Source organism: Macrotis lagotis, chromosome 2 (assembly GCF_037893015.1).
Source record: "Macrotis lagotis isolate mMagLag1 chromosome 2, bilby.v1.9.chrom.fasta, whole genome shotgun sequence".
Classification (NCBI taxonomy): Eukaryota; Metazoa; Chordata; class Mammalia; order Peramelemorphia; family Peramelidae; genus Macrotis; species Macrotis lagotis.
Window position 1 is genome coordinate 112,735,641 of NC_133659.1, and position 24,342 is coordinate 112,759,982.

At 35.6% G+C, this 24,342-nt stretch overlaps 1 protein-coding gene across 1 annotated transcript in view; it reads right to left on the reverse strand.

The window, feature by feature from the left end:
* KCNH1 (potassium voltage-gated channel subfamily H member 1) overlaps positions 1–24,342 on the reverse strand; it is a 543,149-nt gene that overhangs the window by 456,641 nt on the left and 62,166 nt on the right. The window contains exon 6 of the mRNA XM_074222595.1: positions 12,594–12,986. Within this exon, the coding sequence (XP_074078696.1) occupies positions 12,594–12,986 (393 nt within the window). The remainder of the gene's footprint in view (positions 1–12,593; positions 12,987–24,342) is intronic.

A 24,342-nucleotide genomic window follows, 5' to 3' on the forward strand; every position in this document is an offset into this window, starting at 1 on the left:
AGGTTATATTAGAAAATAGGTTTGAACTCGGGGCCTCAAATTCCCAAGTCAGTGTTGCTTTTTCCACAATACCACTCTGTCTTCCAGATAGAAGGAAAAACTGTATAAAGACCTCAATAGAATCATTTTCTTACTACTAAATTATCAATCATAGAAAATTGGCTATCCAGATGGTCTCAAATTTATCCAATTTGTTGAAACCTTCTGCTCCACTTAGCAGTACATGTTATGAAATGACCCTTCCCTTATTGCTAATATAAATTATATCTTATTACCACAATATTAAATAGTAGAGAAGTAGTATGACCTAGTGACCAGTCACAAGTATTAGACACCTAAATTTCAGATCCTGCCTATGACACACATTAGTTGTCAAACCCCTAAGCAAATGTGTGTGTGTGTGTGTGTGTGTGTGTGTGTGTGTGTGTATAAGCGGATATATATATGCATATATATATATATATGTGTTTTCAAAATCCTTATATATTCAAGGATCACAGAGAAAATTAAATAAGACAAAATGCCTAATTGAGATTTTGTTCTGAGTTGATTTTTTTTCCTATTGTATAAGAGTGGAAAGAAAAGATTATAAGGAAGAAATTAGCAAGAATTTTTAAAACTTATTAGATCAAATAAATGAGGTATGTGGGAAGAAAAGTATATAAACATGGAAAAAGAGAAAAAAGAGAACAGTGGATAGGGCATATTGTGAACATCTCATCTGAATAAAGAATGTCGAAATCACTCAAGTTTGGTATAGAAATATAAAAAACATACACACCCTGTATGATAGAGCATATAAGTACTTGAGAAAAAGTTTGCTGAATTACAAGAAGAAAAAGACAAGAATTTATAGATGCTTATTCTCTACCATTTTTCTTTCCTTTTTTTAAGGTTTTTTCCAAGGTAATGGGGTTAAGTGGCTTGCCCAAGGCCACACAGTTAGGTAATTATTAAGTGTCTGAGGCCAGATTTGAACTCAGGTACTCCTGACTCCAGGGCCGGTACTCTATCCACTGCACCACCTAGCCACCCTTCTCCTCTTTTCAAATAGAAAGTGTACTAAACTTGAAGTCATAGTACCAACGTTCAAATTGTCTCTATTACTACCTGACTCACTTTGGACAAGGTCATTTATTCACTGGAAACAGAGTGGCCAAGACAACACAAAAGTTTGAGACATACAGAGGAAAAGTCAGGTAAGGGCAAATTGAGTGTAACTGCACTGATTTGATCTCTTGGAAAATCAGTCCACTTAATGGACATTAGTAATTTATTTCATGTTGTCTTTTTGCTAAAATGACTAAATATGTCATTCCAGATCTTGTTAAATAAACTTCAACCCATGTTCTAAGAACTCCTGGAACAAACTAGACATCTTCTTCCCAGACCCATTTATTGAAAATTCTAAAGACTAGTTGCCTATCAATTATCCAGGTCTACTCTATGGACTTCTACTACTATTTATTTTTAGTTTTTGCAAGGCAATGAGGTTAAGTGGTTTGCCCAAGGCCACACAGCTAGGTAATTATTAAGTGTCTGAGGCCGGATTTGAACTCAGGTACACCTGAACTCCAGGGCAGTGCTCTATCCATTGAGCCACCTAGCCACCCTGACTTTGACTGCTATTGATGGTTCTGGCCACTTATAGAGAAAACAGCAGTGATAAGAAACAACTACATACTCATTCTATATGAAATCTCTATTTAGGTACAAGAAATTAATCTCATTTCCTTCACAAGTTCCTTCAACACACACACACACACACACACACACACACACACACACACACACAAAGATACACAGGTGTCTAAAATTCTTCACACAAATTAATAAACATTTAAGTGCCTGTTCTATGCAAAGTCCTTCACTCCAGTCATGACATAGAGACAACCCTAGGTTCTTGAAGGCTACAGGATTACAGAATATATTGAGTTAAAGAATGTGTGCTTGTTATAAACCTAGATGAGTTCAGAAAAGTCTATCACCAACAAGTTAGCTACTGGGGAGGGGCGGAAGCACTAAAGTAACTCAAAATGAGTTCATGAGTCATTGAGGATGGTTTTTGTTCTGGAAGAACTCTATGGGTAAATTGTGATACAGAGGAAAGTGTATTATATTTAGAATCAGAGAAGAGGGGTTCAAATCCTGGTTCTGCCACTTACTACTTCTGTGGTCTTGATAAATCACTTAATTTCTCTATGCCTTAGTTTCCTCATCTGTAAAATGAAGTTGTCTTCTAACCTTTCAGTCCCAAATCTATTAATCTATGAATCTAATATCACAACTTTATTTTTCAAATGACAAAACAGAAATCTAAAAAAGTTAGATGACTTGCTGATGGTTCTCACAAGTACTAAGTAGCAGTACTAGGATTTGAAATCAGTTAGTTTAGTAGATAAAACAGTGACTTTGGAATTAGGAAGACTCATCTTCCTGAATTCAAATCTGACCAGAGATACTTACCAGCTGTGTAACCCTAGGCAAGGCACTTATTTCCTGTTTGCCTCATTTTCTTCATCTATAAAATGAGCTGGAAAAGGAAATGGCATTATCTTTTGCCAAGTATCTTTGGCTGTATCTATGCCAGGAAAAGCCCAAATGGGGAAACAAAGAATTGAACAACTGAACAAAAATTAAAAAGATTCTCTGATTCTAAATCCAGTGGTTTTCCTACCATGTCCCCCTAGCCCAAGGGTTGTGATCAGTGTCAGTGGAGGAATAATACACCCTGGTAAAATGTCAGTTCCTTTAAATATCAAAGCATATATACACCCAAGTACTGTGTCTACTATATGTAAATTTTAAAATAACAAAAGTATTTTTGGAATTCCTGAACAATGCAGCCAAAGTACAGGCTAGTACAGGGGTACCATTTATAACATAAAAGTCAAACCTGAGCCTTGGATGATATTCCCTGGATATCAGCCATTGGCAGCATGCTGTGATCATCAAAAGAGAAATACAGCTGATAATATGACTTCCCACTGAGAACAAGGCACACACAAGAAAAGGACAATGTTCCTACTTTTGCCCTCTTTTCACCAAGATAATTGGTCAAAAAAACCCAACACACATACACTTTGTTAAAGGAAGTCTATCTGAGGAATATTAAATAGAAGAATTACTATAAAGCAATTAGTTTTTCCTGCCAAATATAATTAAACACTGTGTGCCTTGGGAAATTTTTATCCTGAAGATACCATGGGATCCTAGATGTTAATGAACATCCAAATTACCATCCTGGAAAGAATCAATATTTGCTTGACCTATGCAAAAGAGAGTTTAAAGGTTACTATTTAATATTCATACGTTTTGCTGATATAACTCAATAGATGTAACTGTCCCCTTCCTGTTGGGGAAGCTCACTGAAGAAGAGGAAATGACAGAGTGGAAAAGATAAAATGGGTTTTCAAAGGAAAAATATTAAAAGTTCTAGACAAGCCTCAGATGTTAATAGTATTTAATCTCTTCCACTAACAATCCTGCATTATTAGAGAGTGTCATATGAATGCCTAGGGTCTTGGAATCTATCATATCTGCCATATTTGCTTAAAGCTATAATAGATTACAGTATGTCAGAAGGAGAGACATTTCCCAGATTATACTAACTGGGCTACCACTGGCTATACAGCTTTCAGACACTATAAGTGGGGAGTAAATTGTTTCCCAAGAGAGAACTGGAGGATCCCCTAGTTAAGGCAAGAGATAAGCCTTCTGACTCAGAGAAGCACAGAGTTTCCTCCTCTGGTTCAAGAGGAGAGCAATATAATTAGTGCCTTTGGGGGCTCAACAGGAAAATCAGATTAAATGTGAATTCTCTAACAGCAACAAATTTGCCATTTGAGAAAGAAATGTTTCATTATAGATGAGTCCTTGAAAAATCTACATATGGTACTCAAAGCTTCTCATCAATAATCCTGGTTTCAAATTAGAATATCTGGTTTCACAACATGGATGCAACATTTAATGATCTGTATGACTATGAACATGTCACTTTACTTTTCTGAGACTCAATTTATTCAATTTTAAAAATAGGACTAATAATTTTGCTACTCACCTCAGTGCTATTATAAGAAAAGCACTTAAACTGTAAAATGCTTTGTAAATATGAGTTATAAGGAAGGTATTATGGCTTAGTGATGAACTGAGTTGAACTCGGAGTATGGACAACTAGAATTCAAAAGTATCTCCTCTGTCACTGATTATGACCTTGAACAAATTTCTTACCCCCTCAGGGTCCCAAGGCAATATGGTCAGGGTCCCAATACTATGAGTTGTAAAATGAATATGGATCTTTCCTGGTAAAGGGAATTTTCAAAATACCCCCTCTACCCCTGAAATCACCAATCCAAACCAAAATAAATAAATAAATAATAGCAAATAAAAATAATTATTAGTTCAATAATCTATAGTTACTTTAAGTAAAATATTATATCTCTTGTTTCTAAGAACTCTCCAAATCCATCTTAAGCTTTAGTCTTCTTAATTTCACAAGCTTTTCCCACTCTGGTGCAAATGAATGGGCAAGCATATCTCCCAAACCAGACTGATACCAATATGGATCATCTACAGTTTCTATACCATTAAGGATATCACAATAGATTACTATTTTTCTTTCAAGTATCTGGCCTGGCCAAAGGCAGGAACAGTCCCAATTTCACAAAGAAATTACAAAGCCCATCATAAAAATTTGATAATTGATCAATAATTAATCAGAGATCAAAAGCTAGGTTGCCCCATCCAGGCAAAGATACGAACACATGACATCATTTCTCTAACTCCAATTTAAGGGAACTCCCTCTACAAATACAGAATGAAACATTTTCTACAACTTGTAGTCTTAGATAGTTAATAGATTTCTACACTGAATATGGAAATGCTCATTTAATTTGGTATTTATTGAATTCACTGTAAAATAAATTAAACCTCCTAGTCCCCCCCAAAAAAAGTTATCTATACCAGAATACTGAAAGGTTAAGCCATTTGCCCAGGGTTACAAAGACAATTTGTATCAAAGATAGGACTAAACCCCCGTCTTCTCTGGCTTTCTTTCCAGATGTCAAGTTCTCTAGCTTCAAAAACACCATGTAGCAGACACCTACAGGTTTCTATAAATCCCACCAGGTCCATTAGAAAGAACAGGGAGAAATGTCAGTCCTACATATTTTTGATGAGACAAAAGTCAATAAGCTCTCCTTATGTCTCTTTGCACTTCCCAGGAGACTGAACCTGAGGTTTAATAACATCTTCAAAATGAGCTCTGTTCTTTGATTATTAGTTTGATTATTTGATGAGAAAAGGAAGGAAGAATGTAATAATTCCTTTTTGTCTTTTTTTTCTTTATGATTCCATTCTCAGATTACTCCTTGTGGTAAATTCTTTGGAAATCAAATTCTAGGTTCTATAGGGACTCTTTCCCTGACCTCTATAATCTCCTTTAACCTAAACTTATTTTGTAATATAAATTTAACTGACTGTCCCGAATGAGAAATATAGCCACCTTTCTATAAAAGGACTGGAGATGTCACCATTGACAAGAAGATCACATAGTATTACAGACTGCTACTCAAACAGTGTTCTGTCCACAAGGCATCTAAATCTAGATTTCACCAACATAGGCAAGATCAAAATGAATGTACTCAGTTTTCCCTTACTCCTCTAAGACAATAAACATTTATTAAGTGGCTACTATGTGTCACTGGGCTACAATTAATAAAAAGAAAACAGTTCCTTCCTCAAGAAGTTTACAATTTAAGGGAAAGGGATAACACACAAGGAGGCAAGAAACGGAAGGGTCTGGAGGATGTACTCCTGTTATGGGAGCATCTCGTTCTATGGAATTGAAACCAGAGAGTTTAGCTAATGCAAAGTAGAGTGAGCTTTCCTTTTTCCTAACAATGCCTTTCCCTACACCCAGCTTTCATATCACATTCATTTGAGACCACTCACTGCCAGGGTCAAAAGCTTCAGGGTCAAGTTTAAATCACTTGTGTATTTCACAATAAATAATCCAGTCTTTTGAATAAAAGAATAAAAACAATATTTAACAAAAGCTTACTTTTTGTTAGGCACTGTGCTAAGTGCTAGGAATATAAATATAAGTGAGCGAGATAATCTCTTCATGGACCACACATTCTAATAAGAAAAGATAATATATAAAGGGGAAATGATTAGTAAGTTGCTATAGTTAGGAAGTAGTTGAAAAGTCCTACAAAGACCTGATTTTAAATAAATCAAAAGCTCCCCTATCAGAGCCCAAGGGCATAGTCCAGCTTCCAGAATAGCCAAATCTGATCCTCCAGTCTCCCCCATACACACACACACACACACACACACACACACAAACCCTATGTCTGTCTGTCTCTTTCTTTGTATCTATTTTTCTCTGCCTCTCTCTAGTTTTTGTCTCTATCTCTCTGTATGTCTCTATGTCTCTTGGGCTCTGTCTCTTTTTCTTTGTCTTGTGTGTGTGTGTGTATGTGTGTGTGTGTCTGTCTCTTTGTGCATCTCTGTCTCTTTCTTAGTCTCTCTCTCTCTCTCTCTCTCTCTCTCTCTCTCTCTCTCTCTCTCTCTCTCTCCTCTCTCTCTTCCTTATGGTTTCTCTCTCTCTCTTCTCCCCCTCCCTCCCCTTTTCTCTTTCTCTTTCCCCTGTCAGTCTTTCTTTATCTGGGTGTAGGTCTCCTTCTCCCTTCCCATCAAACAATATATTCAACCCTAATCTTTCTCCTGAGTTAGTCCCACAATATCTTCTTGTCATTCCCCACTTAGATGACCTATCAGCAATTCAAATTCAATATGGCCAAATTAGAATTCATCTTACCCTAAAACTACCCCTACACAAAACTTCCTCATTTAGTTTAGATTTTTTTTGTAAGGCAAATGGGGTTAAGTGGCTTGCCCAAGGCCACACAGCTAGGTAATTATTAAGTGTCTGAGACCGGATTTGAATCCAGGTACTCCTAACTCCAAGGCCGGTGCTTTATCCACTACGCCACCTAGCTGCCCCCATTTAGTTTAAAAGTACCACCATCCTTCCTGCCACCCTGGCTTGCAACCTCTACTCTTCACTCTTGCTTACCCTCTATATTCAGTTAGTTGCCAAGTCTGATCTATTCTTCCTTCCCAACATCTCTTACACAATATTCATCCTAAATCAGCCTTTATCATCTCTTGCCTAAATTGCTATAGCAGCCTCTCAACTGATTTCCTAACACTTATAGTATCTTCTTGCTAATCTTTCCTCCACATAGCTACCACAATAATCTTCCTAAAGCACAAATGTGACCACGTCAGTCTCATATGCAAGAACTCTATTGTTTCTATAATAAAACACAAACCCTTAGCTTGGCATTTAAAACCCCTCATAATCTAAATCCAGTTTATCTTCCTAGTTTTTTCTCATGTTATTTCTCTTCTCACATTTTATCTTTCAGCCAACAGAGCTTACTTGCTATTTCTCAGACTAGGTGTTCTATCATTCACCTTGTGTTTTGGCATATATTGTCACCAAAAGCCTCCCTTTTCTTTCTGACTCTGAGAGTCTTTGATTTCCTTCTATGATTTGATAATATGCCTTTATATTATGAAGTCCCTTCCTGATTGCCCCAGTTGCTAAAGTTCTTCCTCCCACAATAAGAATGTACCTACCCTTTATAATATAAAGTCATTGAAGGCAAAAATTGTTTTGAATTTTATCTTTGTATTACCAGCACCTACCACAAGGCCTTACACAGAGCTCATATAAATACTTTTATATTGGATAGAATACTGAGTTCCTGTTACGTGGAAGGCAAAGTATTAGGAGAACCTTTTGTATTACTGTGATCTGTTTCTGGAGTCAGGATTAATGCAAGAGTGATTTTCACAAGGAGACTTCTGTAAAACACAAAGGACTTGAGTAAAGTCCACTTGCTACTTTGCAAGAGTCCAGACTGTACCTGGATACTATCTCCAATAATTCCATGAGCCTACTGAGGCATTTTAACTTGAGAATCACAAATGTGAGAGCTGGCCAACACCTCCAAAAATATCTTATCCAGTTCCATGATTAAAAGCAGTTAAACTTTTCTTGTTGGATGCTGTTATTTCCCACATTATCAGATGAAACAACAGAGGCCTGCAATAGTTGATTGGTTCACATATGAGTGACTAGAAAATAACAATGGTGAGGGTAAGGGAATTCAAAATTATCCTTCAAGGAACTGTTTGAAAGAATTATGAATGTCTCACTTAAAGAAAAGAAGACCTGGGGAAATGATAATTGCTGTTCTCAAATATTTGAAGAGCAATCATAGAGAAGAGAAAATAGTCTGATTGACCTTTCCTTTTTCTTTCAATCTTTCCCAACATCAGGGTCGTTTCCACTGAATCCTAACTTCTCATCATGTGGTCAAATTTAAGCTTCAACTTCAATATTTGAGCTTCCAGTTAATTAATTGAATCAATTTCTTTAAGTATTGACTGATTTGACTTCCATGTTGTCCAAGGACTCTCAAAAATCTTCTCCAGAATCACAATTCAAAAGCATCAATTCTGTGGTATTCAATTTTCCTTCTATAAACAGGTATAATCAAAGTATAATGCATAATATATGTTAAATAACCAGGTATAGTAGAGTCAGCTAGGTGACACAGTGGATAGAACCTGAAGACCTGGAGTCAGGAAAGACTCATCTTCCTGAGTTCAAATTCAGCCTCAGTAACTTACCAATTATGTAAACCTGAGAAAGTCATTTTAACCCTGTTTGTCTTGGTTTCCTCATCTGTAAAATTAGCTGGAGAAGAAAATGGCAAACCACTATAGTATTGGATGTTCAGAAAACCCCAAATAGGGTTATGAAGAGTTGGATATACGTGAAACAACTGAACCAATGATTGTAAATTTCAATTAAAAGAAATTATTTACTAAAACTAAGAGCTGTTCAGTCTTAGGAGATACTGAATGTCTTAATACTAGAGATCTTCAACCAGAGCTTGGATGATTACTTGGAGATATTATAAAAGAGATTTCTGTTCAAGTACAGATTGGATTAAATCAGAGATTTCCATCTTTTGGGAGTTACAGTACATTTTGGCTTTCAGCAAACCTTCACATGCCATTGTTCAATGTGAAATGAAATACGTCCTAAATCTGATCATGCTTATGCATAATATAAATAAAGAGATTAATTTCAAAAGGACAAAATTTTTAGGGAATATGCTCTACCCTAAATTGGGAATCATTAACTGTACTAAATGATTTCCTGAGGTTCCTTCTAAATCTGGAATTCTATGAGAGCATGGTATAGTGAAAAGTGAGTTGGATTAGGGGTTAGAAAGCATGTCTTACTTCTTAGCTCTCTGATCACAGGTGAATCACAAGCCCTTAAAGTCTCAATTTCCTTACAAATAAAATAGAGATAAGATTTGACAAACTTTAAAGCCCTAGCTTATGATTGCTGGATTACATTTGTAAGTTTATTAAAACTAAGTAGCATTTATAAAGGAGAATGAAGAGCTATGGCCCTAGATGCTATTTCTTCTTACAAAGTTTTTCCCTTCTACTGGGCATGTCAAAAACAAGACCAGTAGGCTATCTTAGGCCAACAATCCTCTACTACAGTCAGAATTAAATTAAAATGTGATTGAGAAATAGTTGACAAAATAAATAAATAAACAAACAAATAAATAGATAGATAGATAGATAAATGAATGAATGAATAAATAAATAAATAAGCTAGCCCCAGTTTTTACTGAAGAATGACAGCACTACTGTGATTTACATAAAAATATATATCCTTTGAGCTGTTATTCAAGTTTTTAAACAATACTGAGTAAATACAAAAATTATAAGTTTTTTCCACTAACAGGAATACTAAATAACAAGTTAAATTGTAAGGAAATTTTGACTACACTAAAACAATTAGAAGGGTTTAGGGAATTTGCATTTTTTCATATTTTCCCCAGCCATATCATCAATCTATAATGTAAGACTTATGCCAAAGTTATTTGATGCCAAAGCTGCTCTTTATCCAACATAAACTTAGTAGCTTCCCAGAATTAGAAACCTACAACTAATTTTTAGCAATTTAACATATCTACTCTTTGCCTTGTGGATTCTGATAAAAAAGCAACTGCTGAAATTAGAAAAGGGAAAATTTGTCATGTGTCAGTTTTGTGATGCTTTGTTTTCCATTAATTCTGTGTGTGTGTGTGTGTGTGTGTGTGTGTGTGTGTGTGTGTGTGTGTGTGTGTGTGTTGGGGAATGGGGGAAGGATTTCAGGGACCTAGCCCAAATCATGGCTGGAAGATAATTTTCATTATAACCCACTGGAGAACACCTTCAAATGAAGGCTGGTCCAAGAACCACATGGGTTTTTTACACACTTAAATTTCTTACTAAAATAGATCTCATGATTTCAATGAACAACTCTCAGATTTAGAAAATTTTTCTAGATAATGATCCATTCTTCATTAGGAGCAACGCTTGAAATGAAAAAAATGGATAGTGAGATGTCTTTAGGCTATCTGGGAGAAGTGGCAACTTGCTAGGGCTTTAAGTTGCAAAGTAGATGCCAACTTACATTGGTAAACAGTTTCCTTATACTAGTTCAAGAACTAACTAGTTGGGAAAATAATCTTGGCAATGTAGACCAGGTTGGCAAATAAGATCTGTGTCTTATAAGATCATCTTCCCTGTCTTAATTATGCCTAGCTTAGACACCAATCAGGAAGACAGTTAAAAAAATATTGAAACCTATCTTGGGAGCTGCCCACAGAGAGGAGGGAATATATGTTTGTGTGTGTGTGTGTGTGTGTGTGTGTGTGTGTGTGTGTGTGTGTGTGTGTGTTTAGTCCTTTCTGGTCTGACTTGCTTTCCCAAACAGGAAGCCAGATGAACGTGATTAGAACAAGACCAACAATTCTTCTCTGCCCTAGCTTGTCCAATGTCCCCATACACATAATTACATTGTTTGGACATGTTTTAATTCAACACCTTTACATGGTACCTCTTTGCTTTATTATCCATATTGCCTTAAGGACTAACAATCCAACCTTCCTGTATTGAGGGATTTCATCAGCTATCAATATCTTGACATTCTGCACCAAATGTGAGAAAGTAAAGATTAAAAAACTGAAATTATAGGTCATTCCTAAAATTTCTTTGAAAAAGAAGCCCAACTTACTCCATCCAAAAATTTTTTACAGGAGTTGAAAATTAGTAGGGAAAAAAGGAACTCTATATGAAGAAAATCTTACTGAGCTCCTACTGAGCTGGGGATCCAAAGCCCCATGGCTTCCCACACCTTTTTTAGCTCTATTTATGAAATATGTATTAATGTTGTGTCCCCTAGCAGAATACCAACTCCTTAAAGGCATGTGTCTTTCTAAACCCAGCCCCACCCAGCAAAATGTCTTGTACTTAATAGAGTGATTCTCATACTGCAGCCTTGCTTGGGAATCAGCTTTAAGTAGACAGAATTATACAAAGTCATCAGCTTCACTGAAGTGTCATTGAAGTCCACTCAAATTGACTATCAATGACCCAGGGTGCAGTGAATGACATTGGCCTTTCTAAATTAGGGTCTTTTCTAGATTTTAGTTTGTCAGAAGTAATGTCCATTGACATTGCTGGAGCATCTGACATCATTTACCATAACAGATTCTCCAACTATAAAATGAAGAAGTTGGGTTAGGATCAAAGGCTCCATGTCATTGATTCCTTGCACCAGACTGTAGCTAGGAAACTTATTTCAGAATGTTTTTAAATGCACAAGATACATAGGGCTATAAAGAAAACCAATTATATTGAAACACATATCAAAATAATAAGAAAACAAGTTCACAGACCTCAAGTTGAGAACCCCATGATTCAGATGATCTCTAGGAATCATTCAGGGCTGCTGACAGACTATGGTTCTGTAACAGAGATGGCTCTCAAAGGTGTATGCAGCAGCATATTAAGATGCAATGAGTTTCTCTAGGTATGCTTTAAAATTGTGGATGTTACATTATTATAGGTAAAAAATTATGAATAATTTGGCTTAATATAGGTTTTACTAACCCCTTATACAAAATATGCAAAATCTAGTAGTCTCAAAATAAACAAAACTGGCATATTACAAACATTAACCTCAAAACCCATCAGAACATGAACTTATTAAAAAAAAAACTAAAAGAAAGAAAAATTGCCTGTCCTCATTGAAGGAAAATAGCACATTTATGTATCTCTCAACTCTCTCTTGATGCTACTTAACCATTTAGTAGGCTGTGATCCTTTTCAGGAAGAGTAGTATTCCAGGAGCAGAAATCAGCAATAGAAAACTTGAGAACCATTATGTTTCAGGGACCAGAAAACAACAAGCAGAGGCTATCCACAACTGTCTAAAGTAGCTATTGCTCTCTGGTTCCTATCAATTTAATTATACCCCCATTATCATCAGTGCTGAAGGCAGCTTTAAGGACAAAACAATTTTTTGCTTGTGGATTATGCCTGTCCCTCCTCCCTTTTGTCCTGCCCACCAAACCATAAGGAGTAATCTTCCTCATCCCTTAGTTTTCATCAGCACTGCTGGATAAAACCAATGTCTGAGCTTTGGACCAAACACTAACCTCATCCACATTCTCGAATGCATTGATGACATCATATGGCAAACAGGAGAGCAGGTCAATCACAAACCAGGTCTTCAAGTAATTCATGCGGATGAGTTTGGGATCAGAGATCACTTCCCCAGCTGGTCCAACAAAGGTAGTATGAAAATTAAGCACAATGTCCACCAGGAAGATGACATCCACAATACTGTCCACAACCAGCCAGGCCACATTATTCTGCCTTGTTTTAAAAGAGACATTGTAAGGGACCAAAATGGCAGTGTAGAAGGTTAAAATCAAGATGATCCAATCCCAAGTGGTCTTGAAAACACAATAATGTAAGATGATATGAGGGGGAGTCTTTGGTGCCTCTTGCTTGTACTGAGGAAGAATATCTGAACCCAGTTGCAAGACCTGTGTGGAAAGACACAAACAAAAGAATACTAAGTTAAGACTTCTGTTGCTTACATTTGAGCAATTTACTTCTTCCGTCCTGCACACTTCAAAACTTCATTGTACAAGTCTAAGAATAAAAGGTAAGGTTAATCCTTCATAGGGTGGAGACCTTTACTTGTGTTTTAATCCATCTTCTTTCTTCTCCTTTTGGACCTTGCTCCATCACTCTCCAATATTTAATTTCTTCCTCCAAGTTGGCTATTGCTGTCTACAAATGTGATTTTTTCCACAAGTGCTGGTGGTCACTTAAACATTAGGACAATATCATAGCTCATGGAGTCAATTGCTTCCACCTTCCTTAATATGTGTACAGGACAGGAAATGAGAAATGGCTACAAATTTCAGTGAAGCAGCAAACCAAGTTATCTATTTAAGGAGGTGGAATGGACTTAGAAATTGGCAATTAAGAGAACATTGGTAACTCAGTTTTGGTTGAATGAAGTTGGAAGTCAAGTAGCAGAGGGTTTAGAGGTCAATGAAAGGAGATAAAGTGGAGGTGCCAATTCTCAAATCATTTAGCTGAGAAGAGATGGAGGGATACAGGATTTTAATCAATGAGGAAAGATGGATCAAATGAAAAGCTTAGAAGGGCTTTTGGGAGGAGAGAGGAGAAAGTTTGGAATGGTGAGTAAGACAAGGATCTAAACATATATTTTAAAAGATTATACAGAAATAGGGAAGACAAAAACAAAGTTAATACAGATTTGTAGAAGACCCCATCAGCATGATTTCCAGACTTCTTTCAGAAACACTTAATAATTCAAGAAATTTCCTGTTGCATAATTGACCATATCAGTAACAAAATTAGCAGAAATCATATGATTATTTCAATAGATGTGGGAAAAAACCTTTGACAAAATACAGTACTAGCGTGAGGGATGGCTAGGTAGCACAGTGGATAGAGCACCAGCCCTGGAGTCAGGAGGACCTGAGTTCAAATCCAGCCTCAGACACTTAATAATTACCTAGCTGTGTGGCCTTGGGCAAGCAACTTAACCCCATTTGCCTTGCAAAATCCTAAAAAAAAAAAAACCAAAACACTAGAGTAGATAGAGCGCTGGCCCTAGAGTCAGGAAGACCTGAGTTCAAATCCAGAATCATATACTTAATAATTGCCTAGTTGTATGACCTTGGGCAAGTTACTCTTAAACCCCACTGCCTTAAAAAATTTAAAAAACACTAGAGAGTATAGAAATAAATCGAATTTTTCTTAAAATGATTAGCAATATCTATCTAAAAACCATAAGCAAGCATTACATGTAATAGGCACAAACTAAAGGCACTCCCAGTAAGATCAGGGGTGAAGCAAGGATGTCTATCTCACCACTACATTCAACATTTTATTAGAAATGTTAACATTAACAATAAGAAAAATAAATCATCAGCATTTCTATATATAACCAACAAATCCCAACAGCAAGAGATAGAAATAAAAATTCCATTTAAAGTAACTGTGGAAAACATAAAATACTTGGGAATCTCCTGCCAAGACAAACTCAGAAAATATATGAACACAATTACAAAATACTTTTCACACAAATAAAATCAGATCTGAACAGAAAAATGTCAATTGTTGATGGTAGGCTGAGCTAAAATTATTAAAATGACAATTCTATCTAAATCAAACTACTGATTCAGGTATTATTAAGGTATTAATCAAACTACCAAAAACTTATTTTACAGAGCTAGAAAAATTCAGCTGGAGGAACAAAAGGAACAAGACTACCAAGGGAATTCTTTTTAAAAATACAAAGGAAGGTAGTCTAACTCTACCAGATCTAAAATTATATTATAAAGCAGCAGTCATCAAAACTGATTAGTACTGACTAAGAAATAGAAATGTGAATCAATGGAATAGATAAGGTACAAAAGAAACAATAGTAAATAACTATGGTTAGCTACTGTTTGATAAAACCAAAGACTAACTTCTGCGATAAGAACTCACTATTTAGCAAAAACTGCTGGGAACATTAGAAAATAGTATGGCAAAAACTAGGCATAGAACAACATCTTGCATTCTACATCAAGATAAGGTAGAAAGTGGTACAGGAGGATTTAAACATAAAGAGTGATACTATAAATTAATTAGGAGAACAAAGAATGGTCTGTCAGATCTATGGAATGCAGGAAAGTTTATGATTTAAAAAATGGAGAACATAATAAATTGTAAAATATATCATTTCAATTATATTAAATTAAAAAGGGTTTGCACAAATAAAATCAATGCAACTAAGATTAGAAGGAAAGCAAAAATATGAGAACATAAGCAGAAAAAAATGAAATACAAATTAATTGGATACATGCTTTTATTCACTTCTTATAGAGGGGAAAAGGAATTGTAGTGGCACAAATCCATGTGATGATGGGTCTAGTGACTTTGCCCTCTCTTTGGTCTTTGGGAGAGTTATTAGATTTAAAAGGGGATCTTTCTACTTTCTTTATTGTTGGGTCATGAATAGAAGGGATATGAATTGGTACAGCAGTTCTATTTAATTCAGTATCCACTTAAATTGGGGTCTCCAGTCCAGGGACTCTATAACAGGAGGGAGAAAGAAGTTTCACTCAGAGATTTAAAAATAATTGTCAGAAGCAAAGCAGTTTGTCCTGCAAAGGCTAGAATAGTCCCTGAAGGAGCAATTTCTTGCTTGGCATGGATTTCAAGTTCATCTGTGCACCCTTTTCACCTCTGACTAGTGAAAGCTTTGGTAAATCTCAGATTTAGGGCTCTTCTGGCTTGGCTTAGTTTTCTGGGTTCCTCCCTTATGGTATTTGCTCCAGTAGAGTAAGAAACTCAGAGAAAGAGAGAGAGAAAGAGCCAAAAGTTTCCTGGGGCTTGAAGTCTAGGTTGATAGGGGTGGGTGCTAACATGTAATTACAGCCCACAGGGCATGTAGTTCATAGAGCTTATGAAAACAGGTCTCTTCTTTTCACTGGAATTCTGGATTTATTTTGCAATAGACAAAGATAGTTTTTCTTGGAGGGATATAACAAACACATTAAATCACAAAATTCTCACCAAAAAATTTTCTTTTTTTCTTAATTATTTTCTAATTACATACAAAGATAGTTTTCAACATTCATACTTTTGCAAGCTTTTGAGTTCTACATTTTTCTACCATCCTCCCTTTCCACTCCCCTCCCTATGGCAGTAAACAATTTGATATAAGTTGTACTGTAAAATTGGGTTTAACATATTTCTATATTAGTCAAGCTGTGAAAAAAGAACTACTAAGAAAGAAAAACATGAAAGAATTTTAGAAAGTGAACATAGTATTTTTGCGCTACATTTTGAATCCATAGTTTTTTTCCCTTCTGAATGTGGATAGCATTTTCCTTAAGAGGTCTCTTAGGCAGTTTTCAGAGGAAGAAATTAAAACTATAATGCTCTAAATCATTATTGATTGAAGAAATGCAAATTAAAACAACTCCGAGATACTACCTCATACCTACAGGATTGGCTAAATTGACCAAAAAGGAAAATGCTCAATTCTGGAGAGGATATGGGAAAACTGGGACACTAAGGTACTGTTGGTAGAATTGTGAACTAATCTAACATTTCTGGAGAACATTTTGTAACTATGTCCAAATGGTAATAAACTGTACATACGCTTTGATCCAGCAATATCACTACTATGTCTATATTTCAAAGAGAACATAAAAAATGGGAACAAAGTCATAAGTACAAAAATATTTATAGCAGCTCTTTTTGCAGTAGTAAAGAACTGGAAATTGAGGGGATGCCATCAATTTGAGAATGGCTAAACATGAATGTTACAGAGTAGTAGTGTTCTGTAAGAAATCATGAGCAACCTGACTGAAGAAAAGCATGGAAGGATTTGCATAAGGGCTAAAGAGAACAGAACCAGGAATAAATTTTACACACTATCAGCAACATTATGAGATGACCAACTATGATCCATGAAGTTCCTCTCAATGCAAGTTCATAGTATCCTCTTTACTAAAAAAAATGAGACTCAGAGCTATCTATAAGGACTCTTGAAGGGTCATTCAGATTCTCTCCTCTCATTCTCAGTGAGGAAATTGAGTCCCAGAGAAAAGTGCCTTACCTAAAGTCGCATAGCTCATGACATAGTCAAGAGAAGAACCAACAACTTGTGGCTTCCAATTTAGTGCTTCTTCATTATACTATGCCACTTATTTAGTTAATAAATGAGAAGTAGCATGACAAACAGAAGAGGAAATGCTAACTATCCTTAATATTGTTCTTAGGATGAAATAAAATGCAAAATGTGCTTGATAACTATAATATACTGTGAAAATACTGAAATTGCAAAAACTACCCCTGTAATTGCAAACAAATGACGAAGATAAGCTATCGTTTAATGGGAAGTGAGTTTGGGAATAAAAAAAAATCTACCTACTAAAAGTTGGATGTAAAAAACTGAAAATGCCAACAATAATTTTCTGAAGGCCTGGGACAAGGGTGTTGAACCCACATATCTTAACAAAGTCTGCCTTGCTTTAATGGGTATCTGGCTTTAATGATTTTATTTCAAAACCCTCTCCAAAAAATAATAGATAAACTTCATTTATGTAACACCTCTTAAGTCAGAAATAAAAGATGTCTTTGTCTTTAAGAGTTAAGCAAATTGGGGCAGTTAGGTGGTGCAGTGGATAGAGCATGGGTCCTGGAGTCAGGAGTACCTGAGTTCAAATCCGACCTCAGACAATTAATAATTTCCTAGCTGTGTGGCCTTGGGCAAGCCACTTAACTCCATTGCCTTGCAAAAAACCTAAAATTAAAGAGTTAAGCAAATAAAAGCCCTGAACCAGTTCACTCATTCTGTAATTGGAATTATTGGGTTTTTTTCAAATTCCCATAACCCTTGACCTACAGGTGTCACCCTAGACATGCATTCCAAGAAAGTCAAAAGACAGAAAGAACCATATTATATTGAAATATTTATAGTGGCATTTTTTGAATTGGTAATGAACTAGGATCAAAGAAGATGCCCATCTATTGAAGCATGAAAAAGCAAGTTGTTGTTCCTGTATTTAATATAACATCTTCACACTCTAAGAAACAATGAATCTGAAGAATCAGAGAAGCATAGGAAGAACTCTGTGAAATAACAGTATAATAAGCAAAGCCACAATATATATATATATATATATATATATGTGTATATATATATATATATATATATATATATTGTCTACCACAATATAAACAGAAAGAACAAAAACAAATCAAAACCGGGCACGATGTCATCATAAGATTTCAAGCTTCGTCCCTGAAGAAAAAAATGAAAAAATTTATCTCCCTTGTATCTACACAGAGGTGAAGCTACAGGGGTGGGAAATTGTATAAACTGTCAGTCTCAGATGTGTATAGAGAACGTTTTTTCAGAAATGCTTTTTTCCTCTCTTTTTATTTTGTTGTGATAAGAGATAACTCTGGTACTGAAGGATGATATACTCTCTCTATTTCTCTTTTGTCAGTCTCTCTCTATATATGTGAATACACACATACACATACACACAACCACACACACACACACATATATATACACATACATATACATAGACACAAATTTATATAAATAGATGTAGGTGATTTAAAAACAAAAGCATCAATAAAATTTTAAATTAGCAAATAAAATAACTATGGTTCACAAGTAGATTCATAGCATAGAATTTTGAGTGAGGGGACAACATTTATTAAGCAATATCAAGCACCTATCATGAGCTAACTGCTGAGAGACAATGAAAAGCCCATCTGCTTTCAAAGAGCTTACAGTCTAATGCATCCTGGGCATCTGGCCATGCATTGCAATCATCTTGACTTTTGTCCTGCCACTGGACTTTGATGACTGGAGGAAAAAGTACAGTTCTGCCTCATTTAAATTCAATTCCCAAGCAAGTTATCCCCTCTTTTTTTATAAAAGAATTTATTTATTTTGAATTTTATAATGTTCCCCCCTAGATTTGCTTCCCTCCCCACCCCAGAAGGTAGTCTGTTAGTCTTTACATTGTTTCCATGGTATACAATGATCTAAGTTGAATGTGATGAGAGAGAAATCATATCCTTAAGGAAGAAAAATAAAGTATAAGAGATAGCAAAATTACATAATAAGATGATGGTTGTTTTTTTAAATTAAAGGTAATAGTCTTTGGTTTTTGTTCAAATTCCACTATTATTTCTCTGGATACAGATGGTACTCTCCATTGCAGATAGCCCAAAATTATGCCTGGTTGTTGCCCTGTTGGAATGAGCAAGTCCATCAAAGTTGATCATCACTCCCATGTTGCTGTTAGGGTATACAAAGTTCTTCTGGTTTTGCTCAACTTGCTCAGCATCAGTTCATGCAAATCCTTCCAGGCTTCCCTGAATTCCCATCCTTCCTGGTTTCTAGTAGAACAATAGTTTTCCATCAAATATATATACCACAGTTTGTTAAGCCATTCCCCAATTGAAGGACATTCACTTAATTTCCAAATCTTTGCCACCACAAACAGGACTACTATGAATATTTTTGGACAAGTTACATTTTTACCCTTTGTCATGATCTCTTCAGGGTATAGACCCAGTAGTGGTATTGCTGGATCAAAGGATAAGCACAATTTTGTTGCCCTTTGGACATAATTCTAAATTGCTCTCTAGAAAGGTTGGATGAGTTCATAACTCCACCAACAATGCATTAGTGTCCCAGATTTCCCATATCCCTTCCAACAATAATCATTATCCTTTCTGGTCATATTGACCAGTCTGAGAGGTATGCGGTGGTACCTCAGAGATGCTTTAATTTGCATTTCTCTAATAAGTAGTGATTTAGAGCAGTTTTTCATATGATTATGGATCACTTTGGTTTCCTCATCTGTAAATTGCCTCTGCATATCCTTTGACCATTTGTCAATTGTTTTTTTTAAAACATTTGACTCAGTTCTCTGTGTATTTTAGAAATGAGTCCTTTAGGGGTGGCTAGGTGGCTCAGTGGACAGAGCACTGGCCTTGGAGTCAGGAGTACCTGGGTTCAAATCTGACCTCAGACACTTAATAATTACCTAGCCATGTGGCCTTGGGCAAGACACTTAACCCCATTGCCTTGAAAAATCTAAAAAAGAAAAAGAAAAAGAAAAGAAATGAGTCCTTTGTCGGAAATGCTAGTTGTAAAAATTGTTTCCCAATTTACTACATTTCTTTAGATCTTGGTTACAGTGGTTTTGTCTGTGCAAAAGTTTTTTAATTTAATGTAATAAAAATCATCTAGTTTGTTTTTAATGATGTTCTCTATTTCTTCCTTGGTCATAAACTGCTTCCCTTTCCATAGATCTGACAGGTAAACTATTCCTTGACCCCCTAGTTTGCTTATAATATTGGTTTTTATGTCTAGATCCTGTATCCATTTTGATCTTATCTCGATATAGGGTGTGAGGTGTTGGTCTAATCCAAGTTTCTGCCATACTAACTTCCAATTTTCCCAACAGTTTTTATCGAAGAGAGAGTTTTTATCCCAATAGTTGGACACTTCGAGGTAATCAAACAGCAGATTACTACAATCATTTCCTGCTATTGCACCTAGTCTATTCCACTGATCTACCACTCTATTTCTTAGCCACTCATTTCCTTACCAGATAGTTTTGATGACTGATGCTTTATAATTTTAGATGTAGTAGAGCTAAGCCACCTTCTTTTTGCACTTTTTTTCATTAAATTCCTAGAAATTCTCAACTTTTTATTTCTCCACATGAATTTACTTACAATTTTTTCAAGTTATCATCCTCTTGATGCAACTGATCCTCTTTGAGAATAAAGGATGAGCAGCAACAAGTCTAATAAGCAAGACAACATGCAAACAATTATGTACAGACAGACTATATTTAGCATAAATTAGAAGTAATCAACAGCAGGAAGGTACCTAGAATAAAAGCGTATCAGGAAAGGCCTTTTTTAGAAGGTGGGACTTAAGTTGGAACTTGAAGGAAGCCAGGAAAACTAGGAAGTAAAAACAAGAAGAGAGAATCAGTCATGGGAGAAGAGTCAGTGAAAATATTAGGAGTTAGGAGATGGAGTGTCTTGTTAAAGGAACCAGAAGGTCAGGATCACTGATCAAAGAGATAACAGTGGTGGGGTTAGGTAGGGGGGTAATAAGATATTAAAAGATTGGAAATGTGGAAGTGGCATAATATGAAAAGCTTTGAACATCAAATAGAGGATTTTATATTTGATCCTGGAAGTTATAGGGAGCTAACTGAAGTTTTATATTCTCACTCCATCTTGAATATATCACTTTACTTTGAGATTTCAGTTTCCCTGTCTGTTAAATGTAGGTCCCTGAAAGCTTTAAATACTATGATTCTGAGACCACTGTGAAAAAAAAAAAGGTCTGTGAGAACAGGTCTTTAAAAAAAAGTGTGATTATATTATCATCCCACATTCTTCTAGGGAAGAGAGGGGATTTGAAAGCTTTAGAATGTTAGTTTTTTTTTATTTCAGCTTGTTTTGATTTTAAACAAAATGAGGTTTCAGCAGCCAGGCCATTCAAAAAGAACTTTAAGGGGTTCCACAAAGAGCAGTTCCCTACTGACCTGGCTGAGTAGAGACCAAAACCAACCAAGGCTTCTTGATTTCCATGAACAAACCCTCAGAAAACATTTTGAATAAAAAATAACAGGTCTGATAACAATTTGATAAAATTCATTTGGATTTGCTTAGTGAATCTGTCACCCAGAAACATAACCTTGTGTGAATTTATATCTGCCTAAGGGGAAGTATGAGTCAAGAGTATCTTCACACCTTTCTTAAATATGAACTCATTTGAATGTATTTTCAAAATAGGCTTCCTGGATTGCTGACTGAGGATTGTTGGAGGTAACCAGGAATTTCTCTATTCCCCTTTTTGGAAATTTTTTAAGCATTGGGATATCATGATGAGAGACTTTAATACATGGTCTTTAGGATGAGAAGATTACATGGCAACATTCTCTTCCCCCTATCCTTTTTTCAGAAGATCGAAGCAGTTAGAATGCCATAGTCTGACTTTTGATCTTTACTCATATCTGAACCAAACATTTTGTAGGAAAAGCCAGAAGAAGAGAGCAAAGAGAAATTCTGCCCAGGAGACTCTTTTAAAAGTGAAACTTCCCAGTGGGAATTCAATGCCCCTAAGTTCCCAGGCAAAAATCCAAACTTTGCATTCACTTATCACAATACCAAAATCCCTCAACAATTTTTAGAAGGGGAGAATTAAAGTTGTAAAATGGTTAATAGTTCAACTCAGTTGAAAACATGACTTCTTCCTTCCACTTCATCCAAAGGAAATTCAATCATGGTTTAGAAAGAAGGAAAACCATTGTGGATAGCTGCCCCACTATGTTATACCACCTGGGAGTACATTATCATCTTCAGGGTAAAATGTTTGGTATTGTCCTACACCTGGTATTGTCCTACACCAGTCCTAATCCAGTTGTGTGATTGGGCAATTCTCTTCACACTGTCTCTTTTCCTTTTCTGTAAAATGGACTAGAAAAGGAAATGGCAATCCACTTCAGTATTTTTGCCAAGAAACCCTGAACTGGGGTCATGAAGATTCAGACATGACCGAAAAATGAACAACAACAAATTTGTTTCAGGAAAGCTATTTGGGGGCCTCCCAGACAGCCTGCTCTAAGAATAATTTGCTTTGGCTAGCTACAATATTGCTGTGCCTCTTTCAAAAGCTTCTACTAGTCAACTCCCGCATGTTCACTGTTTGATTCTGAGGGCAGAATTAAGGGTCTAGATGGCTAACAGTAAGTCATGAACTGCCAGCCTCCTCATCTCCCCTTGCCACATTAGGATACAAAAACTTTCTTTTTTTCTCTATTTCCCAAGATCCTAGTGAAGAGAACTATATACACTGGGTGCTCCAAAGAGTGTGCTACCTCACTTTTCAAGTCAGTTAAAGAATTGAGAGAGGGGAGTGAGGTCCCTAGATGCAAATTAGAAGAATATGTATGACTAATCCCCTACTTTTCAAAATTACTTTTACTTCCTGAACCCTCTCTCTTCTATCCTTTTTATCCATGAAATAATCCTGAAAGGGGATTTTTTTTTCCCAAACAGGGAAATAGAACCTGTAGCCCAGGGAACTAAAGTATCATCCTGAGTCACACCCAATGAGTCAGTCAAGTTTTCTAACTGGAAGACTGAAGATCCTCCCATTAATCCAACTGAATCTAGCTTTAATTTATTTTTGAAAGAATTATATATATATATATTGGGAATATATATATATATATATTATATATAATTATACATAATATATATTTATATATAATATATATATATAGGGAAATTGAGACTGTTAGGAATCTAATATATATATTAGATTCCTAACAGTCTCAATTTCCCTATTTGAAAGTGATAGAGTTCCTGTGGAGCAAAAATAAGATAATATGAGCAAAAATGTTTTGAAAATGGTAAAAACCTCATACAAATATGAAATAACATCATAAGAGATGGCCTTAAGAGTTGGGTTAGTTTAAATTCCGAGTATGGGAACCAACATAGGTCAAGTAACAAGCTTCAATTATGAAAAGTAGATGTCAGGGAGAACAGTTTTAATCAAACCTTAAAGATCATATGAAGATGTTACTTTTTAAAATTCAATTAAATTTTCTTCAATCTCTTCCTCTGGCCTTTCCTACTGTCAGGAAGGGAACCTGCCTAGTGTTCAGTTCAAATGTGATTTGGAATAAAGATCAAAACAGTCAGATAGGCTGTTTCAACTACTTGAATCTTTCAGGGAAAAAGGGGTAGGAATAAAAGATTGCCATGTAATCATTCTATCCCAACTGTATAGTCTATAATTCCATAGAATCTATGAACTGGATTGACATATAGTTTAGAAAAGAAGTCTTGTGTTGACCACTATTGTTATTGTTATAAATATCCAAATTATAGATATTTATTTAGGTGCTAGATTCCTTAAAGAGGAAAGTATTGTTTTTCCCTTAGCAATTTGTACAGCTAAAATGTATAAATCCAATTTCCTTTATATTGCAGTAGTTATCACCATAAATAATCTTATCCATATATCTTCACCAAATAAACCAATTGTCAGAAAGAACCTTGCTTTTGTCAAGTACTGCAAGGTCATAGCTTAGCTGGCCTAAAGAGGAAACTGAGAGGTGAGAACCCAATCTCAAAACATGTACTAAATTACTTGAAGATGAACTCTATAATTCCCTCATGGAACTGAAATTTGGGAATCAGTATATGGTTGGTACCTCTGAGATCCCTTACAGCAGTAATATTGAACTCAAATGGAAACAGGAGTGACCTGTGGGCCATATATTGGCTTGATTTTAC